The following is a 23,375-nucleotide window of genomic DNA, read 5'->3' on the forward strand; positions in this document are numbered from 1 at the left end:
CCTCCACCGCCAAACTGTTACCATCCAACAACGGAAGAAGAACTCCTCATATTCTGCCTTGGGACCCTGCAACATGATAAATGTGGATTTCACTAGCTTCCTCATTTCCCCTTCCCCGACATTATCCCAGACCAAAGTCTCCAACTCGGCACCACCCTTTTGACCTGTCCATCACTACCTCTTCCTACCTATCACCTTCATCCACCTATCATTTTCTCAGCTACCTTCTCTCAAGCCCACCGCCTACTTCCCATTTATCTCTCAGCCCCAGCCCTCAAGCCTTGTGCCTGATGAGGGACTTATGCCCGAAACATTGATAGTCCTGCTCCTTGGATGCTGCCTGACCTGCTTTGCTTTTCCAGCAACACACTCTCGACTCTAATCTCCAGCATCTGCAGTCCTCACTTTCTCCTAGATGGGAATGTGGAATTCAAAACAAAACAGTTAGAACATGTTCTTACTGAATGGAGTAGGCTCAAGGGGCTGAATGGCCTACAGCTACTTCTAATTCCACTGTTTATACATTTGTGTTACCTGTTATGCAAGCCAAACCCTCCAGAGACTGTGGTGGTAAGACATATTGAGTGAGTGGATTCAGCCTTCCAATCCTGGGGTGGAGGGGGGGTCCTTGCTAATTCCACCTGAATTTTGCTGATTACCTGTCGAGGGGCATGTACCGAGGTGAAGGACGGTGTTTCTGCCTTGGCTACTGTGAAGCTGTTGATGGTGATGTGTCCTATACTCTTCACCTTCAGGAGATGTGGAAGGTGAACCTACATATGTCACTTCCTTGCCTTGGTGAAAGTTAGCAGCAGACTGTGAGCAAAGCGCTAGAAAGGTGAAGTGATTTTCAAGAAGTTGGCAATTACCTGGTGGACAACGAAAACCTTTGGGAAGAAGTGCACTAAAGATGTGCTTCTCACTCGGCTGTGCCTCGACACTTCACTGTGACTGATCCAACACTTTCCCAGCTGAGAAAATTTTCCCACTCTGCACTCAACCGGGTGACCCTGGCTGACATGTTGGGATGCAGGTTCCGTGACTGGAAAATTCCAGGCGAAAGGAGTTTAATTCTTTAAGAAGTGTAATTGGCTTCTTAACAATCTCAACTTTTACATGTCTCCATTATTTAGCTGACAGACCCAAGAGGGTACCCTGCTCACCTTCCGAGTCACCCTGGGAAAGCCAAAAAGGTCAAGTTTGCATTGATATCTCTATCCGATGGGAATGTCCTGATCTTGAACCCTGCTTGGCCCGTGGATCCGCCTCCAATAGCGTGAGAACATTTAGCCCATTAACTTAGTTTTCCTTTCTCTATAGGAGTTTACTTACCCGCTGAGAATTTATGATTCTTTCTGTTCTTATTTGAGATTTTCACCATCTGCAGTTTATTTGATTTTTTTTAAATTGACTGATTTTAACTGGGCTCACATTAAGGTGAGAGGGGAAAAGTTTAAGGGAAATATGCTTGGAAAGTTCTTTACATAGAGGGTGGTGGGTAACTGGAACACGTTGCCAGTAGAGATGGTAGAGGCGGACACGAGAGTGTTGTTTAAGATGTATCTAGACAGATACATGAATGGATGGGGAGCAGAGGGATGCAGATCCCTGGAAAATAGGCGGCAGGTTTAGATAGAGGATCTGGATCGGTGCAAGCTTGGAAGGCTGAAGGGCCCGTTCCTGTGCTGTAATTTTCTTTGTTCTTTGTTTCTTAAATGCTGAAGTATTTCTTTTTCTCATATTAGAAATTTCCAAAGATTTTTCTCAGGATTGTAACTTTGTAAAAACTATAGGAAAAGGAAGCTGGGTACCAATATCATTCAAAATGATATGGACCACATGAATGACATAATATTTGCTTTAAAATGTTATGCAGCCATAGAAGACGCTCCAACATCACGTACAAACTGACCCAAGGACTGGTGCCAGGCTATACAACCGCTGCTACCTACCGATAATGAAATGAAACTGTCCTACAGCTCATTGTTAAGAAGACAAATGGTATTGCTTGACATCGGTGTGTTCCATGTCTGCAGTTCTAACTCTCATTAATCTACCTGAGCACAAGGACCAGCTGAGATTTAAAACGTCCGAAGAAGACTGCCTCTCTGCGCTTCCACGTCATTGTCCCCGTGATTTAATCTAAATAAGCAGTAAATTTAGAGGTCCCCTTTTAATGCAGTAATCTTGCGCTTTTAAGATGATGATCTACACCTTGGTGATTATTAGATGCCAAATGGAGAAAAAGGGAAAACCTCTCCCTTTTATATTGGCATTATCAAATAGACAGTGAGGGCAGAAATTTCCAGTTTAAATTAAATCCTGAGTAGGAAAGTTCATTGAGGGAAGCCTGTGGCCTACCTTTTTTTTCACAAAACACTACATCACATGTCTGCAAGACAGCTGATTGGCCAGTCAGTGATCTGATCTGTGGTGGGGGGGGGATCACAGAGAAACGGAGCACAAAGACTTTGGAAATGAAGACAAGTGAGTGACTCTCAAAAGCTACACCCTGTCCTAAAATAGAGCAGATTGAGAGAGACCCCTCCCCAAACTGACAGCCTACCTACATTGCCCAACCACCAGGCAGGTAGGCTGGTTCATTCCTGTCCATCCAGGAGCTGAAGTAATTGTAGCAAAGGATGCTTGCGGCACTGAAGTGCACTTCATTTGTGTGTGGCAGGAAAGAGGCAATTATCAACCTGTCTGATAATTTGCCCCCTTCCTCCAACCTTCCCCAACGTTTCTCATGAGAAGAAATTCCACCCCGTCTGGTATTTTCTGAAAGGGAAACCAATTGGGTTTTCATATGAATCTGACATGTGCGCGGTCACTTTTGCTGATCAACTGACCTTTCAAACTAGATGCATGTCCTCAAACTGCAACAGCAGGATTTGAATTAACATTTGTTTCAATCTGCATTCAGTATTGGTCTACAGATCATAGTGATGTTTATTATTTGTGGCTCAGTTACTAGCCTTCGTGTTTCTGAGGCCAGAAAGATGTGGTTTAAGTTCAATTCCAGGACTTGGATATAACAGTACACACTGACAGTTTAGTTCCGTCTTGGATGAGATACCAAATTAAGGTTCCAGTCATAAGCCGAAAGATCCTATGAAACTACAGCAAACTTTTCATTAACTGACAAGTATGGGACGAGGAGTGTGCTGGCTGATCAAATCTTCCACATCACCAAGAGGTACATGTAACCTCAGTGAACCCCAACCAAGCAAAGCTGCAATACATCAACATCCCTCAAAAAATCAATATAAAAACATCAACACACCTCCTAAAATCAATGTAAGATTACACAGTAAGCAATAAAAACATAATGCAGGGGTATACACATCACTTAAATTTTTTACAGCATAAATATTTGGACATCTCAGTAGATCATGGTATTTGAGGGATATCATTTTTTTGCCAGTTTATCAAGAGTGTCAGGTTTGAACAAAGCTTGCTGTATTTTGAAGCAGAGTGCTGAAGTGGGTGTAATCTATGCCGGCCTTCAGATTTTTATCCCACAGTCAACATCGCAGTAATAGGTTATCTGGTCATTATCATGTTGCTATTTATTGCTGAAAAGAGCAAAGTATTGCCAACACTTCTTGCCTTGCACATACATCAAGACAAATGCAAGAATGCCAAATTTCATAGTTCACAGGAGGAAAGGGTTCTGATTGGTTAGCAAGTGAGTTCTGATTGGCTAATGCATTAATGTGCAAGAAGCAACAGGGAACTGTATTGCTTAATGTTATTGTTTGAGAGTTTGCAGTGTACAAATTAGCTGCTGTATTTCCTTCTTTACTAAAGTGACTACACTTTAAAACTATTTAATTGGCTATAAAGAACTTTGGGATGATTATGACTTATGAAAGATCCGACTCTTTCTTAACTACAACTGATCACAGCTGTACCTGTGATAGTATATTAAAAATAAGCAATTAATAGCTTCAGAACAGCTGAACAAGTGAATCGTTGTGTAGAGAGTAATGTCATCCCCAAATACAATAATTTAGAGAATCCTCTCACTTAGACTACTCAGATTGACAAGGATGTAAAGATATTCCCACTCCCTCTTACCTCCAGTAGAAAAGACCACAGATTTATCTTTGTATGGACTAAGCAACTTCTGAACACATCAGAAATTAAATGATCATATTATGGCTTGGAACACTGGCTTCTGATGTTAAATTGCAACCCAATTGGAAAACCCTTCATAGCAACTTAAGTATTGAGCAATTGAATTGAATACTTAACAAATTAATTGAGTTGATTGAAGTTGTGACTAATTGCAGCCAATCTGTACTCACAATTATGTGCCAGTTTTCCTGGAGATTAGAGCACATCTCAAGTTTATATGAGTCTGCTGAAGTGAGCACTATGGCTCGATTACAAGTGACTTTTACCCCTAAAAGAAGATTGTGGGTTCACATCCTACTTCAGAATTGGTGCACAGCAATTTAGACATACTATGTTGTGGTATTGAGGGAATGGGATACTGTTTGTGAAGTTACCTCTGGATTAAGGAGGAGAAAGTGAGGACTGCAAATCAGAGCTGAAAATGTGTTGCTGGAAAAGTACAGCAGGTCAGGCAGCATCCAAGGAGCAGGAGAATCGACATTTCGGGCATGAGCCCTTCTTCAGGAACCATTCCTGAAGAAGGGCTCATGCCCGAAACATCGATTCTCCTGCTCCTTGAATGCTGCCTGACCTGCTGCATTTTTCCAGGAACACATTTTCAGCTCTACCTCTGGATTAAGCCAAGAATAACTAGAGATAGAATAGGAACCCTCAAGGATCAAAGTGGACATGTATATGTAGAGCCGCAGGAGATGGATGAGGTCATCAATGAATATTTCTTCTCTGGATTCACTGTGGAGAAAGAAAAGAAGACTTGGGGAAATTAATGGTGACATCTTGGAGACAGTCCATATGGCAGTAGAGGAGGTGTTGGAAGCATTGGAATGTATGTAGGTGAAGAAATCTCCTGGTCCTGACCAGTTATATCCAAGAACACTGCAAGACAAGAAACTGTGGGGCGCTGCCTGATATTTTTCTGTCATCATTGGCCATGAGTGAGGCCCCCGAAGTCTGGAGGGTAGCAGTTGTCGTGCCCTTATTCAAGAAGGTTTGAAAGGAAAACCTGGGAAATATAGACCTGTAAGCCTAACATCTGTAGTAGGTAAGTTACTTGAGAAGGTTCTGAGATTTAAGGTATTATGAAAGACTGGCTTTGTGTGAGATCATGCTTCATAAATTTCTTAGAGTTCTTTGATGAAGTGACCAGGAAGGTTGACAAAGACAGGTCGGTATATGTAGTCTAAATGAATTTCATTAAGGCATTTGATAAGGTTTCACATAGTAGGCTGTTCTGGAAGATTAGAGTGCATGGAATCCAGGGGAAGCTGGCAAATTGGATACACAATTGGCTTGATAATAGGAAGCAGAGGGTAATAGTGGAAGAATGCTTGTCAGACTGGAGGCCTGTGACTAATGGAGTGCATTAGGGGTAGGGGTTGGTGCTGGGCATTTTGCTCTTTGTTATCTATATCAATGATTTGGATGAGAATGTACAAAGCATGGTTAGTAAGCTTGTAGATGACACTAAAATAGGCGATATTGTGGACAGTGAGGAACATTATCAGAAATTGCACCAGGACCTTGGTCAGCTATGAAAGTGGGCTGAGAAATGGCAAATGGAGTTTAATATAGATAAGCATGAAGTGTTGCATTTTGGAAAGTCAAATCAAGGTAGGAGTTTCATAGTGAATGGTAGGGCCTTAAGGAGTGTAGTGGAGCAGACACACCTTGGAGTTCAGGTGCATGGTTCTCTGAAAGTGGAGTCACAGGTAGACAGGGCAATGAAGGCGGCTTTTGGCACATTGGCTTTCATCAGTCAGGGCATTCAGTATAGAAGTTATGTTGTAGTTGTACAGGACATTGGTGAGGCTGCACTTGGAATGTTGTGTTCAGTTTTGGTCATCTTGCGATAGGAAGGATGTTATTAAACTGGCAAGAGTGCAGAAGAAATTTATAAGGATTTTGCCAGGACTCGAGCGTTTGAGTTATGGGAAGAAGTTAGACAAGCAAGGACTTTTTTCCTCAGGAAACTGATGGGGGAAATCTTATAGGAATGTTGAGGATCATGAGAAGCCTGGATAGGGTGAATACAGCTAGTCTTTTTCTCAGGGTTGGGGAATCAGGGATGAGAGGGCATCATTTTAAGGTTAGAGGGGAAAGAATAAAAGGGAACCTGAGGTGCAATATTTTTACACAGGATGGTTGCATATGGAATGAGTTGCCAGTGGAAGTGGTTGAGGCAAGTACGTTAACAATATTTAAAAGGCATTTGGACAAACACATGGATAGGAAAGGTTTAGAAGGATATGGCAGCATGGACTAGTTTGGGCCAAAGGGCCTGTTTCCATGCTGTAGGATGCTATGACTTTATGACTCAATGACTGGGTTTGCCTTCCCAGATGGCAGTAAGGTATCCTGTGAAACTATTTTGAAGAAAAATAGGCAAGCTATTCCTGGTAAATATTACATCACTAAAACAGATGATCTATTATCACTTTTGTGTTTTTGGGAACTTGCTGTGCATAAGTTGGCTGCCATGTTTTGATAATATAACTGTTTCTGCAATTTAGAAGTACTTTATTGGATGAAATTTTTGAGGAATTATCTTCACAGGTGCTACGTAAATGAAAGTAACATTTCTTTCTTTTGGTTATTATTAGCACACGGACTGATGCTGTGAACTATAATGTGATATTTTCATTATGAAAAGAATCCTGTTCAGTGTGCGCAGTGCAGTTTTCATGGGATTTCAGTACTTTCTTGAATGGATTGTGGTTTTGTTTTAAGTTATTGTAGTTGGGAATGAAATTAACTGTCAAGTGAAACAATGGATTGCTTTTGGTAGGGGGACATATGCTTTCTGCATTGAGCATTTATTTTATAAGTAATCAGCTAAATTAATTGACATTAATGCTCATTAGATGTATATCTTTAACGTATTTATTTCCGTGCTAAGTTGGTTGATCTAAATTTTAAAAATATTGGACAAGTGAGGAAAGCTACCAAACAGGTTTCCTACATTTTACTATGCTTCAGTGACATCTGCTGTACTTGAATAGATGTGGCTTCTTATAGGAACTGGTCCATTAGTGGATACATTATCAAAAATTATCTAAGTAGAAATAAGCGGCTATAAAGAATTGCCAAGTATCAGAGGAGTGCTCATGCATTTGGAACCATGTCTTATTGCAAGGTTCGATCTGAGAAAGGAAAGGGTTTAGTTTTCAAAAGTTTCTCTTCACAATTATTTAAGTACACTGAATCAAAACTTGATTATTTTTTCCAACAACATTTGAAGGAGATATGAGCAAAAAGGAAAATTGAGTTGTGATAAATGATTTTTTAAAAAAGTATCATCAGGAATATTGCTCACAATTGCTCTCACTTTATTATCAAAAATGTGGCAGAAATAGCTTACGTGCATAAATGAAGCTATGTTCATTCCAACAAATATTTGGTGCTGAGCAGCTCCAAGGATGGTCCTGACTCGTACATAATTTAATGTGGCCCTTAGACATCAAATTACATCAACCTGTTCAAACATAGATGCAGTGGACATTATTTGGAAAGGAAGTAATCAACCTTTTATTCTGTCCATGGACATGTTGCTAGTTTCTTTGTGAGTATTGGTTATTTCTTGTTGATGTATATTTATGCTTACCATCCATTTTTTTTTTAGGTCACTGTAAGTGTAGTCACTTATTGTTTTTCATCATAATGTGAGTCATAAGACTCAATTACTTATTTGTAAGATCTCCGTTTCCTCTTAACTTCTTCGTGAGGACATAAATAATCATTTGAATTTCAAGCTTTATGGGAGGTAAGCTAGCAGAGGGACAAATCCAATAAGGGAAACAACAGGGGAAAGAATAAAGCAATATAATATTTTTTATTCTCTTCCCCTCCCCGGTTACCCCAGATAAAAAATCCACAAGCAAAAATTGTTCTTCTTGCCACGACATTTCCCAGTTTGCACAAGAAATCATTGGCTTGCAGAAAGAGTTTGAGGAGATACAGCAGTTACTGTTGACTCAAGAGCCTGCTCTGGATGAGACTGTCCAAAACCACTTGACCCTTTTGACTGACAACAGACGAATCAATAAGGAGGTTATGCATTATTCAACATCTATTGAACAGATCAACCAAACGGTGGAAAGTGTTTCAGTGCAAGTAAATGGATTGCAAAGCCTTATAAAGGAACTTGATGAGTTTATGAGGAAACTGACCCAGGACCAGTACAAAATAAGGATTAGTGTGCAACACATTAACTTCACCACCAACCAGAATACATTATGGCGTGAAGAAATTCAAAGGAAAGCTGATGAGGAAACGCTAATATTACGGAAGATAGTGGCGGACTGGCAGAACTCCTCAAAAGCTTTTGGAAGTTTGAAGACTTCAATGAGCAGGATGAATGATGTGGTGAAAGGTATTCAGAGCACTCTGGTCACTACACTGCAGAGAGTCTCTCAAAATGCTGAGGTCATGCATGACTTAAGCTTGCAACTGCTGGTGGTGCATGAGCAGTTTGAAAATATCTCCACCTTCCTTGATGACCATGAAGAAAATATTCAGGACATTGTTTATCATGCAAAGTATTATGAAAACAGGACAGCTGAGAGGTTTGAAACCATTATGGGGCGAATGATTTCCCATGAAACTGAAATTAACACCATACTGGCCAACATCAATGCTACAAACAATCATGTACACAGCATGATAAAGTATATCAGCGATGTGAGGACATCTTGTTCAAGTGGGATTGGAACACATTCAGAAGAACTTTACCATCTCAACAATTCCCTGATCGTTATTCAGAGTGCCACCGATATGCTACGACAGCAGTATAATCTCCTAACAGCAACAGTGGACGAGGAAATAAGCAAGCTTGCTGTTGTAATGGAAGAAATGAAAATTGTTGATGCACAACATGGAGAGGCAATCAAAAATGTCACTATTTTAAGAGGTGAGTGGCTTTTAATCATTTTCAAACATCAGAATGATGTAGTATAACGGTGTGACATTTGGTCGTCACTTTGGCTGAAGATGCCAGTGTAGAATACAGTTACCAAACCTCCTGGATTGCCCTGGAGTCTCCAGGAAATAGAGATGAATTTGTTGCACAATAACCCAGGAGGGAAAAAAAATCATAGGGACACTTTATGAAAAATTATGCACTTTTATTTAACAGTATAAAAATATTAGGCAAAGCTAAAGGCTGATTGATAGTCCATATTCAGCTATTTGAGTCATATAGCTATTATGACCAGGTGAGGAGGCCTCTCAGTTGACTGCAACAAAGATGTTGATTTTTTTGTAGCCACAGCTATATTTTAGACCACAAATACAAAATTCAAGAACCAATAACAAGGTTTTATTTTATTACTTTCCAGGAAAATAATAAACTATGACATCAAAGACACACACAAACACAGATAGATAGAAATATACAATGGAGAGAGTGTCTAACACAAGAAGGAAGATTTTAAAAAAAACACAGTTTAAATGTTCTTAGAGTTCTTGAGGTGTAAGGTTTAGCTTGAGTCTAGAGCTAGTTAGTTGATCTTTCCATTTAAGTTCTCAGTGAACAGATGAATCTCCATTTTGCTTGGTCATTCACAGAACCTCTACAGTGTGGAGTAGGCCATTAGGCTCATGGCATCCACACCAACCCTCTGAAGAGCATCCCACCCAGACCTATCCCCTTACCCGATCCCTACAACTCTGCATTTCCCATGGTTAACCCATGTAGCCTGCACATACCCAGACACTGTGGACAATTTACCATGGCTTATCCACCTACTGTACACATCTTTGGACTGTGGGAAGAAACCGGAGAACCCGGAAGAAACTCACACTGACACATGGAGAATGAGCAAACTCCACACAGTCAGGCACCCAAGGATGGAATCAAACTTGGGTCCCTGGCACTGTGAGGCAGCAGCCCTAACCACTGACATACCATGCCATACATCATCATGCATTGTCCCTGAGTGGTTTAGAGAAAACAAGGGGAAAGTGAGTCTTCCAGTCCTACTGTTTCCATTTTTTCCTTTCTCAAAGCAATTACTTTAAGTACAGATATTTTATGTATTCCCATTTCTGGCTTCATTGTTTTTCCATGCTGATCATTTGCAAATGACTTCCATCTCCAGTATGCAAAACCTACTAAGAAAGGGAACACTTACTCGATCAGGCCCAACTGGCTGACTTCATTACAATCACCACATCTACCAATACTGGGCCAGGCGATACTATTGCTAGAATCTTAATCCGGAAACTTAGCTGTTCTGGGGGCCTAGGTTCAAATCCTGCAGATGGTGGAATTTGAATTTAGTGAAAAAAAATCTGGAGTTAAGGACCTATTAATGACCATGAAACGGTTGCTGATCAGGAAAAAACCTATCTGTCTCACTAAAGATCTTCAGTGAAGGAAATCTGCCATTCTTATCCAGTCTGACTTCTGTGACTCCAGACACGCAACAATGTAGTTCACTTTCAATGGCCTTCTGAAACGGCCCAACAAGCCACTCAGACCAAGGGCAGCTAGGGAAGGACAGTTGGTGAGGCCCACCAGTAAATAAAGAGCAAGTTACTGCAATGGACCCATACACAACTTATTCCCAGAGGCGAAATGAATGAAGGCTGGTCGAGGGGGCCTTTGGTCAAAGACACTCAGTCCCTGATTAAAGGCGTGGGCATAAGGAAGAGGACTGGCCACTGAGAACTATCCCATTGCCCTTGCATTTGAAAGGCCCTGCTCTCCTCGCCTTTATAGTCTCCACTCCTGAACCCCCACCCCTCCCCGACACCACACTCGCCCCAACCTGCTCAAATCTGTCTTGGACCTTGCCCTCTGAGATTGTTCTCTGGACAGCCTCCTACATGGCACTGTCAAGTGCAGGAGCTGCCAGCTCTGATTGCCAGCAGCTCCTGTTGGGTACGTGTTGGATACGACTTGTAGCCCCAGGAACCCAGCTCCAGGAGAAGGCCCAGCAGTGTTCTTGGAATTGAGCGACTGGTTGAGGATCTGGTAGAGCTCCTCTGCAGAAGCAGATCCCCAGCTGGCAGGTGAAAGCTCACTGCCAACTGACGTTTCCACTCATGCATTCCTATGGCCATCCTCTTAATGTCCATAAGTTTAATAAATGTAGACAAATACCTCCCACAATATTGTCAGCATACATTTAAAATTGTTCCACTCATCTTGTTGGCACAAAAAGCATACAAAGGAAGTGCAGGAATTTAGGAGTACAGTTGGCAGAAATTTCTAAGTTGCAAACAGCATGTGTAAACAAGTGGGCTGAGTAAGTCCCAAGACAAGACTGCAGCACAAGGCTACCAACCTTTCCAATAGGGTGACTCTGGAAGCCTCTGAAAGGAAGTGTATGGTCTATGTGAAGGTCACACCATTGAAACATTAGATCAAATATGGAAGTTTATTTGGAACAAAGTAGCAGGTAAAACAGTTGCTAATCTCCATGGTGGTTAATTAAATCTACTATTGTTGTGACGGCTTGGACTGTTATTATAACCACATAGGAAACAAAAATCCTTGTGCTTTCTCCACTTTTGCACTTGTCGAGGAAGAAACCCAGAAGAGTTGATGGATCAGGGTCAGATCAGAAATGGGAGTATCTTGGGGCCCAGCACGGTTTGGTGATGGTGGTGGAATGAGAAGTGCTGTGGTGCCCATGGCAGGGGGCTGCAGCCAATGCTGTCAAGTGAGAATTTTTTTAATCTACCTATGGAGTTCTGGATTGACAGAACGGGTCTAAGAGATCATGATGTATTGTTGATGTAAGGTCACTTGTCTAAGAAACTATTGGAGAGAAACCTCAACGAGGAATGGCTTGTGTGGAGCCATAACTTTGTTGATAGTCTGGAGAGAAAAGGTTATTGTTCAAATTGAAGCAGATTATTGTAAAGTCATTTGAGAGACAGTCAGACCCTTGACCACACCTTCTGAAGGCAAAACCTTTGTAAGGTCCAGAATGCTGTTGTAAAGTTAATGCAGACATTAGGCTTACTTCACAACACAGGCGTGATTATAAGAACAATGAGGTTATCATGGAGCTATATATAGCATTAGGTAAGCCAAAGCTGGAGTTCTGAGTGCAGGTCTGATCACCATATTACAGGGAGGATGTCCATGCTATAGGGAGACTGAAAAACAGGTTCGCAGGCAATAAAAGGTGTTGCCTTGGCAGTAGCAATTTAGCTAAGAACAGAGACCAGATAGGCTGAGGTTGTTTCCCTTAGAGCAAAGAAGGTTGAGGGGGATCTTCCTGAGGTGTACCACGTTAAAAGAGGCATAGTTAGATTAGATAGGGAAAACTATTTCCCCTTAATGCAGGGGTTAGAACAACAGGCACAGTTTTAAGGGAATAAGCAGAAGGTTTAGAAGTGATACAAGGAAATGTTTTTCACTCAGAGGATTATGACATTTGGAACTCAGTGCCTAAAAGGCTGGTAGAGACAGGAACCTTGAGACATTTAAGAACTATTCAGATTAACACTTGAAATGCTATAGTCTACATGACTATGGGTCATGTGCTGGGAAATGATATTAGAATAAATGGATGTTTAAAGACTGACATGGATAAAAGTGGCTGGATGGCCCCTTTCTGTGCTATGCAAACTCTATGGTTGTATAACATGCAAGGAGAAAAATTGAGTCAGAAGTCGAGAAGAGAAGGAGGTTATTCAGTTAGCAATGACTTAAGTACAAAGTAGTCATGGAATATCATCAGATTATAAGAAATAGGAACAGAAATAGGTGTTTGGCCCCCAAACTTGCTTGGCCATTCAATAGGATTGTGGCAGATCTGACACTCCTCACATTCACTTTCCTGCTCTTTACCCATAATCCTAGATTCCCTTACTGATCAAGAATTTATCTATCTCAGCCATAAATATACATAAATGGCCTGTCCCATAGCTTTCTGTGGCAAGGAGTTCCAAAAACACTCAACTTTCTGAGAGAAGAAATTCTTCCTCATCTCAGTATTAAATTTTCAGCCCTTTATTCTGAGACTATTCCCTCTGGTCTTAGTCTCTTCCATGAGGAGAAACAGGATAAATGTTGTTAGGCTATCACATGCCTTAAGAATCCTCGATGTCTCCATGAGATTGCACCTCATTCATCTCAATTCCAGAGTAGTGCCCTAAACTGTTTAGCCTTGCCCATAGGATAGTCCCTCCGTACCAAGGATCATCCTCATGAACCTTCTCTGAATTGTCTCCAATGAAGTGATATCTTTCCTTAAATAAGGTGACCAAAGCTGCTCACTGTACTGCAGATGTGGTCTCACCAAGCGCCTTGTATGAGGTAGTGAAGGAAATCCCGAAAGAAGTCAAGGAGCTGCAGGAGAGTGCACATGTTTAGACAGGGACTTGATAGTAATATAGCGCTTGACCTTTACAAAGACATCACCTCTGTGGGTGAGTTTTACTCAGGAAGAACAGGGGGGAAAGGTAGAGAACTGAAAAGATTGAGAGATATGGGAGCTAGTCAGTATCTAATAGTAAGAGATTAAAGTATTTGCACTCATCTGAAATGTTACCTAGGAGAGTGATGTTATCTCTACGTTTTTGCTTTTAAGATGGAATGCACTGGTCCAAAGTTGGATGTGTGAAACCTTTGTGTGGGTGGTTGATTGGTCAGATATCAGTTCCAGGAGTCGAACACAATTTCTTCTCTTGAAAAATTTTCTTTAAGATCTAGTGAGGGACATTGCTGAAATAGAACTTCTGCTTCTGTTTTGGTGGAAAAAAAGTTGATTCTTTGCAGAGAACACAAGTACAAGATGTAGGCTGATTTTTGTAGACAGAATGCTTTTTTTTATTTGGAGCTTGGAATCTGATGTCTTAGTATGGTCAGTAGTTGTTCTATGGGGCAGTGTTGACCCCTTAACTGCTTACATTTTCAAAATTGAATGGCTAAAAATCAGTGGATTCAGTACTGTAGGAATCATGTTACCATGCATCCATGGGAGGTGGGAGTAACAGACCCCATCCAGACAAAATCTTACATTCAAATAAATAACTGTCTATGGTACATCATGGAGGTGATGTGGAAATTAAAGTATCTTACAGGATAAGAGTAACATGCAATTCTATTATGTAGATATTTTAACCTCCATGGAGACAGTTGTCTGTAACAGTTTATAACACAGTAGTTAGCATTCCCATTAGAAGAAACAGTAGGCCTTGGTTGTCTGGCTGACGTTGACCTGTGAGAAGATTCTGGAAGTTTACTGCTAAGTTCAATCATGTGATTTAGCAGCCATTTTTGTTGGACACTTGAATATGTTTTGAAAACAATCACTTATAGAAATGCATTAAAGTTATCTTTCTAAATCCAATCATGACACCAGCAAGACATTCTTTTTCTGTAGCCATTATGAAGATGTGGGCAAGCAATATGTTCCCCGAAGGAAAGTGAAGTCAGATGAATTAAGCTGACTTGCAGCGACATCAAAACACACAGATAATTATGTCATTGTTAAATTACTGATTTTTGCATAGTCTTCAATGTTCATTTTCTAACAAAGTTCAATGTGAAAATTCACCACATCACCTTGTTTTTGACATCCCTGTGACAAATGCAGGTCAGGAATCTTTTATCCAAAAATCTTGGGAGCAAGTGATTTTTCAATAAAAGATATTTTTCATTTTTGGTACCCCCTTGCCCACACACCTTAGCTCCATTTAAAAATGAGGGTTTTTTTTGTCAAAGGGCCCAATATCAGCATGTCTGCACGTCAATTTGGGTCCATTCTGGTCAGCTTTTAAAAGGCCTCTTGTTTTTAAGTTTCTATAATATTTTTAACTGTAACTAAAGGATACCAGAACCAAAGCAGAATTTTATCCTTTTTAAGTTTGTGTGTAATTCTAAAAGAGGGTTTGAGTCATACAGCATGGAAACACATCCTTTAGTCCAACCTGTCAATGCCACCCAGGTTTCCTAAACAAAACCAGTCCCATTTGCCTGATTTTGGCCCATATGTCTCTAAACCTTTCCATGTACCTGTTTAAATGTCTTTTAAATATTGTAACTCTACTTGTCTCTATCACTTCCTCTGTGTGAAAAAGTTGTCCCTCAGGTCCCTTCAAAATCTTACCACCTCACCTCAAAGTGATACCCTCTAGTTTTGGATCCCCTACTTGGGAAAAAATCTTGGCTATTCACCTTGTCTCTTGCCCCTCATGGTTTTTATAAATTTCTATATAGCCACCCTTCAACCTCCTACGCTTCAGGGAAATAAATTCCACACTATCCAGCTTCTCCTTATAACTCAAACCTTCCAGTCAAGGTGATATCCTTGTAAATCATTTTTGCACCCTTTCCAGTTTAACTCATCAGTCCCAACTCCTGTATTCCATGCTCTGACCAAAGAAGGCAAGTACCTTCTTCACCATCCTGTCTACCTATATGTCACTTTCAAGAAACTATGTACCTGCACCCCTAGGTACTATGTACCTGAACCTGTGTTCAACAACATTTCCATTAACTGTGTAAGTCCTGCCCTGGTTTGTCTTACCAAAATGAAACATCTTGCATTTATCTGCATTAAGCTCCATCTGCCATTCCTTGGCTCACTTTTCCAGTTGATGAAGATCCCATTGTACTCTGAGATAACCTTCTTCACTGTCATTATACCACCAATTTTGGTGGTCATCTGCAAACTTAGTAACCATGCATCCAATATTCTCATCCAAGCTGTTTATACACATGACATACAACAGTGGACCCAGCACCAGTTTTTGTGGCACACTGCTGGTCACAGGCCCCTAGTCTGAACAACAACCCTTTATCAACATCCTTTTTCTCTTACTGTCAAGCCAATCTTGTATCCAATTGGCTAGCTCTCCTTGGATCCCATGTGACCTAATTTTACGAAAATGTCTACCATGCAGAACTGTGTCAAAGGCCTTGTTAAAGTCCATGTAGACAACGTCTACTGGTCTGCCTTCATCTACTGTCTTGGTCACCTCTTCAAAGAATCTAACCAAGTTTGTGAGACATGATTTCCCATGCACAAAGTCAGTCTGACTATCTCTAATCTGTCCTTGCCTTTCTAATTTGATTCACAAACTGATTAAAAATTGGTTTTGTAGTGATTGGAAGCAGGGCCAGTGGATCTTATTGGCTATGACATCCTTGATTGAGATTCATTTGCACATACGTGAATTCACATATATTTGCAGAGAGGCCCCTGTTCTGTGTAGGCAAAATTCATTTGTCTGTACATTACATCTTTTTCAATGAGGAAAAGATTATAGAGACTACCAACTGCTGCTGCATTCCAAATGGCAATTGCCCAGAGTGGTTGGGGTTTACCTGTATGGTCTGAAATGAATCAATCTGATAAAATTGACAGCAAACATTTCTTTGACAATCAGCAGTCTTTAATGCTGTGTAAATTGTTACCTTATTGTATTTAATTTATTGCATCCCAGTCGTAAGGAGATAAGCTAAAGAGAATCAACTTTGTGTCTCTCTTTAGCAACAGGTTCAGCTTTTGAACTACCAAGCAATTTTCTGAATCAGGCTGTGTAAAACCACAGGGACAACCGAAATATGCATGGAGTCATCCTAATCAAAATGATTAACTTTTCTGATCGAAGTTATCAAAATCCATTCAGATTTATTATATTTTCCCCATAGGTTTGCCAGGTCTGCCAGGACCAAAAGGAAACAAAGGGGAGGCAGGAATAAAAGGAAACGTTGGCCCTGTCGGACCAAAAGGTGACACAGGTGAACAGGGTCCCGCAGGAAAGTCTGGCGCACGAGGTTTAGATGGACCTCCGGGTGCTCGTGGAGACAAAGGTTCAAAAGGTCCGATCGGGGCACCTGGTCTTAAAGGAAGTAAAGGTTCTTTTGGGAAGTCTGGCTCACGAGGAGATGCTGGTTCTAAGGGAGACAGAGGACCACCAGGACCAGAAGGAAAGCCAGGACCACGTGGGCCCAAAGGGCAATCAGGTGCTAAAGGAGATCCTGGAATTCCAGGGCCACGGGGACCAAAGGGAGAAATGGGAAAAACAGGCCCCCCAGGATCTCGAGGACCACCAGGTCCATGAACAGAAGCATCTTTGTTTTGTTTTGATCTGTTGCACCCTCCTGAATGTTTGTTACATAATTACGCAAAGAAAAACAGCAAGATTTATGCTTACTTTCCAAGAAATCTTAAAACTAATTCACTGAAACAGATATGGTACACACTATTGTCACATGACTCCCTGGTCACACGTGATAGGTTACCACCAAGTTTATATGCCATCTTTAACAAATTATTATATAAAGTACCTACTAGGATGAGACTAATCTTCTTCTCATTTTGACCTAGATCAGACTCACAATCAAATGTCTAGATCAGAGTCATAATCATCCCAGTGCTCAGTTTTAACTGCCTTATTTGAATTGTTCAGATATAAGATGTAACATGATGGAACATTACTTAATGAGGTACCTGAAGCCAGGGAAATCCATAGAGATCCAGTTCACTGTGAAGCACTGTCTTTAGGAGACGAAGACGTAAGGTAGTTGCAACAAAAATAATTGTTCAACATCCCACCTACAAAGCACGATTGCAGGACATTGTCTTCATATTCAGTTTTGCAATTTACAGGCATCCTGAGGCAACTTAGAACGTGTTTTGTAGAAATGAAGGACTTGAAGCTTGGGCCCTTCTGCTCAATCCAGTGATTGGAAGTCAAAGAGCTGGGTCTAGTCCACTCAAGATTATGAAATGGTCACTTGTTGACTGATTCTAAAAGGCAAAATTTTAGCAAAAACAAATAAATTCATTTACGGTTCAGGAGAAGCAGAAACGGTCCCCAATTTCACTTCATTCTGATTAACCATGCCCCATAAACCTAACTATTGGCGAGAGGTCTACTATCCATTGCTTTAAATGAATATGCTCCATGTGGAGCTTTAAAAGATGCCAGCCTCTCACACAAATTAATGTGGCTTGAGTTCCAATTTTGGCTCAGACCAGGGCATCCTTCAGGGACATGTTGTAGGTTCATTGCTGCCACCATGTTAGAATTTATTACCATTGAACTGTTATTCTTGATAATATGACCATGTGGTCAGGATCATACTATTTAAAGACTGCTATTTACTTAACTTTAAATGACTGTTATGCGAGATTTTGCAATTTAAGTTATGCCAGAAATAACTCACCTTTTAAACGTAGGGCCTACAGCAATTTTGAAATATTTTCTGATTAATTTTCAGCTGATTTTGACTCTTTATAAATTTTCTCATCAATAAGTGCTTGTAAATTCCTTAAAGTTAACTTTTCCACATTTCCTGGACAAATGGTTTGTTCTGAAATTTCTGCTGAAAATGAATCCAGCCGGTAATTACATAGATTATAGGAAGTGTTGTGAGTACACAGTAGTCAGCATCTGCACAACACGTTGTTGGTCTTCACATTTCAATGCCAATGCTGCCGACTGGTTGTCTATCCTAAAACACCTCTGGCTGGAGCAGAACTCACTAGATACGTAAAGTCTCTCTATGGGCCTACACGTATTGGTATGCAAACTGAATATGCATATTGGAATTTAAAAGGGCAAGTATACCTCATGTTTTTTGAATCTGCAGAAGACATTTGATCATCTCTCATGATCACAGTGCTGGAAACCCAGACAGCATGCATGGAGCAAACAGCTTGCAGCTACCTGAAGCTCTCCTCAGGCTTTTACTGCTGTCGTATTTTGCCCAAGCCCAAGTCAGTGAAACACATACAACACAGTGTGGTGCTGGAAAAGCACAGCAGCACCACTCTCTCGACTCTGATCTCCCGCATCTGCAGTTCTCACTTTCCCACATGCAGACATAGGCAAAACAGAAACAATTGGGGGCTGACATTCCCATGCATAAAACCTTAGCTATGTTGCCCTAGATGCTGTGAGAAATAAAACCATTTACTGTGTGATGGCAAGTGATAGTTAGATAAATTGAATACACATCTATTGAGAATTGTAATCTTTTCTGCACTTGTAACACTTTGTGTGTTAACACTGATGCAATTTGTGTGACTAAATATAGGAGCAAAAGCAGGTCAACGTTTCTCAGGATTTTGTTTTTTAGAAAATGAGATTTACCTTGGAGTACCAAAGTTCAACACCTTCCAACATTGCAACCCCTTTACCCATCATGAAAGCAAATGAGACAAAATATAATGAAATCCTTGCAACTATAAAGACTCTTTCAAAAATTAACATTTGTTTATTAAATGAATCCACAGGGAAAAAAGAGGTTTTGTATTACAGTTTATATTTCAAAGATGTGATGTATCCAGGATAGATATCAACATTTTTTTTTGCATTTGCTGAAATTTTCAAACATTCAGAAACACAAGAAAATTACACCTAAGAAGGTGTAAGGTTTATGTTCACTTTCACATTTCAATAGTTATAATTGATATATTTCAGGATTAGGAAAGACTAAAGAATAAATGATACGTTATTCATTTTGCATGCATTAATTAATTTGTCATTTTTCTTCTGAAAAATACAAAGACAATTGCTATGACCATGATGTTTTGCAAGTATTGCATACTCTAAGATTTGCACTGTAACTATAAGATATGTGCAAAGTTATAAAGCTGGGAAATGGCCATGTTTACATTTTATGTTAAATGTAAAATGTATTATTGTTTGCTAGTGTGTCAGTTTAACTTGTTAATTACTTATTTGCTTTAAAATACCCTTTACAGCATATTCAAATGAATGCTATCAAAAACATTCACAATTAAGGATTTTATGCAGGCCATGTGCTCAGTTTTTTTTAGTCTTTTCAGTAAAATCTATGACACAGTAAAAACGTTAAGGTTTAAAATATTTTAATTATGTATAACAATCTGAAATACTTTCAAGAAAATAGAGTATTGTTTTATTATAATTGGAAAAAATGAACTGGTTTCCTGAATTTTGTAACGTGTTAAAACTGCAGCTGGTTTGCATGCTATTGTAGTTGTCATCCAACCTATGTAAACATTGTAACTTCTAATTATAGCCAGTTAGCCGAAGCCCTGGCTTAATAAATGCAGTGCATAACTATTATTGTACAGCATCAAATGATAAGATAACTAAGGTGAAGAGTTTTCTCTTATGGGAGGTAATAACAAACCATTACCTTACTTTATAACAAGAAAGCAGCTCACTGCCAGCTTCTCAAGGGCAACTAGGGATAGCCAAAAAGTCCTAGCTCAGCCAGCGATGCCCACATCCAATAGATATGTAGAAAACAGGAGCAAGAGTAGGCCATTTGGCCATTTTGAGCCTACTCCACTATTCATTATGAGCATGGCTAATCATCCGATTCAATAGCTTGTTCCTAATCTCCCCCCCCCCCCCCACCCCCACCTTCCCCATACTCTTCGATCCCTTAACCACCAAATGCTATATCCAACTCCTTCTTGAAATCTTAGTTCTTTGGCCTTGAATGCTTCTTGTGTGAGTGAATTCCACAGGCTCACCATTCCCTGGATCAATGAAGAAATTTCTCCTTAGGAGTTAGACTGTGACCTCTGGTTCTAGACTCCGTGCCACAGGGAACGCCTACCCTGCATTGACCTTGTCATAGAATCCCTACTGTGTGGAAACAGTCCTTCCAGTTAGAATTTTGTGGATTTCTATGTGGTGCTCCCTCATTCTTCTGAACTCCAGCGAATATAACCCTGATTAATTCAACCTTTCCTCATACAGCAGTCCTGCCATCCCAGGAATCAGCCTGGTAAACATTCACTGCACTCCCTCTACAGCAAGAACATCTTTCCTTAGATAAGGGCACCAAAACTGCATACAGTATTCGAGGTGTAGTCACACCGAGGCCCTCTATATTTTCAGCAGGAAATCTTTGCACCTGTACTCGAATCCTCTTGCTGTGAAAGCCAACATACCATTTGCTGCCTTAACCACCCACTGCACATACTTTTCTTACCTTCACTACATGGCGTATGAGGACAACCAGATCACATTGCACATAACCCAGTTTCGATTTCAAGCCAGCCAGATAATCTGCCTTCTTGTTTTTGTTCCCAAAGTAGATAAACTCAAATGTATCCACATTATACTGCATTTGCCCACTCACTCAGCTTGCCCAAATCACACTGAAGTATCTGTGCACACTCCTCGTAGCTCACCTTCCCACCTTCAGAGATATTATGTTAAAATCATTAACATATATTGTGAATAGCTGGAGCCTAGCACTGACCCCTGCCGTACTTTCACTGGTGACTGCCTGCTATTCAGGAAAAGACCTGTTTATTCCTACTCTTTGTTTTCCTGTCTGCTAACCAGTTTCTATTTATTTCTATATACTAGCCCCAATCTCATGTGCTCTAATTTTACATGCTAATTCCTGAAGTGGAACTTTGTCGAAAGCCACCACATGCACTGGCTGTCCCTTATCAACTCTACTCGTTACATCCTCGTTGAATTCCAATAGATTTGACAAGCATTATTTCCCTTTTGTAAATCCATGCTGACTTTGGCTGTTCCTGCCATTATTTTCTCATTGCTCAGCTATTAAGTCTTTTATAATGGACTGTAGCACTTTCCCCACTGCTCATGCCATCTGTCTGGTCTGAAATTCCCGATTTCTCTCTGCCTCCCTTCTTAAAAAGCGGGATTACATTTGCTACACTCCAATCTATAAGATCTGTTCCATTGTCTATAGGAAGTTGGACAATGACCACCAATGCATCCACTGTTTCTAAGGCCTCACAAGTGAATTTTTAAAATATGCAAAATTATTCACATTAAAGGAGTTTTCTAAAAAAAAACTATGCCCTAAAATTAATATGGTGTTAACTTCTTTAAAATTGTAATGATGAAAAACCGATTCACTGTCAGAAAAGTACCACTTGAGGATTCCTCCAAACTTTACACAAATTTAATATTTTAATTCTTTTATCTCTCTTTTAAAATCCTTATTCTGTTTGGTCCCACCAAAGCTTCCCAATGTGGCGGTGCAATATTCTTGCTTCTTTCTTTCTATTCTTGTGTGGAACTACTTTCATACCACCTGTCTTGATTTGTAGTCCCTTTCAAGTCTTTCTATGTCTTCTCTAAAGTTCCATTGCTTTGTCTTAACTGAAACCCCAACTGCCCAATTATCATCCTGTCTTACTGATCTGCATGTTGTTCCTGTCATTTTCAGGCTAAACACTCTGCTGCAGGATTGTAATGAGTCCAAGGAGCTAAAATGAACAAGGCAATACTTTAGCATAGGTATTTGAGTTTGTTTCTTATTTTCTGTTTTGCAGGTAGTTGTGAGATAACACAAGTTTCAGCAGCGCGACATAGCTGTGACATTGCTGAAACATTAGGGAACGGTATTTTAGAGAACACTTACCTCTGCTGGCAGTAATGCGATTCCAGCGGGGATTGGTTTGCGCATGTGCCAGCGCTCTTCCTGTTCTGTGCATGCACCACTGTCTGCTCATGCATGAGGTTGGTGCTTCTCTTCATGCCATTGTGCGCATGCACCAAACTCTCTGTTCTGCACATAGGCAATGTCAGCGCCGGTCTTCAGGCCCATCTGTGCATGCATCGATGTCAGCTGCTGACAGAGCAGCTTTCTATGAGAGATACTGTACAGAGAGCTGTACAGCTTTATTACATTTTTAAAATGTACTGAGTTAAACTTACTTTTGTTTCATTAATAAATATGATTTCAACCTTCATTCAGGCTTCGCTAGACTTTTGGGTGATTGTTGAGCGATCTTGAGTGATTTCTTTGCTGGTCTGTCCCCGACCCCACTTTTCCAATAGGCCCCATTATTTACATTAAGCAAGGTTTCACTAGAACGCAATGACGGTGTTATAGGAGAACCACCTGTATGCAATATATTTATATCTTCAGTTAAAATTGGGGCTATGTGAAGACAGCTACACCACCACTGAGGTCCAAATAATGAGAAGAAACTGCCAGATTCTCAGTCAAGGCAAAATGGGGCACATGATGAGTTTGAAGACATTCTTGCTGCAATAGTATAAGAAACAGACAATAGTCTCTTCTATTTTGTCAGTGACTCCATCTTATGCATTAAAACTTCTTTCCATGTGTGCAATCCTGTGCCATTATAGTTTCACCAACATTCCCCCTGCATAATCCAACTCCGTGGATGCCAGTTATTATTTGATTGTACCTTGTTGTATGACATTAAAAGGGAAAACTATTGAAAAAATTGGGCAATCAAATTGCCTGAAAGTGACTAGAGGATGTGGCTAGTTTATTTCCTTAACTGCAATTTTATCCCCATGAT

At 40.3% G+C, this 23,375-nt stretch overlaps 1 protein-coding gene across 1 annotated transcript in view; it reads left to right on the plus strand.

The window, feature by feature from the left end:
- The window catches only part of scara3 (scavenger receptor class A, member 3), a 59,085-nt gene extending 38,922 nt beyond the window's left edge, over positions 1-20,163 (plus strand). Inside the window, exons 6-7 of the mRNA XM_060850427.1 lie at positions 8,003-9,049; positions 16,757-20,163. Of these exons, the coding sequence (XP_060706410.1) occupies positions 8,003-9,049; positions 16,757-17,169 (1,460 nt within the window). The 3' untranslated portion in view covers positions 17,170-20,163. The remainder of the gene's footprint in view (positions 1-8,002; positions 9,050-16,756) is intronic.
- The last annotated feature ends 3,212 nt before the right edge of the window (positions 20,164-23,375 follow it).

Source organism: Hemiscyllium ocellatum, chromosome 3, assembly GCF_020745735.1.
Source record: "Hemiscyllium ocellatum isolate sHemOce1 chromosome 3, sHemOce1.pat.X.cur, whole genome shotgun sequence".
Classification (NCBI taxonomy): domain Eukaryota; kingdom Metazoa; phylum Chordata; class Chondrichthyes; order Orectolobiformes; family Hemiscylliidae; genus Hemiscyllium; species Hemiscyllium ocellatum.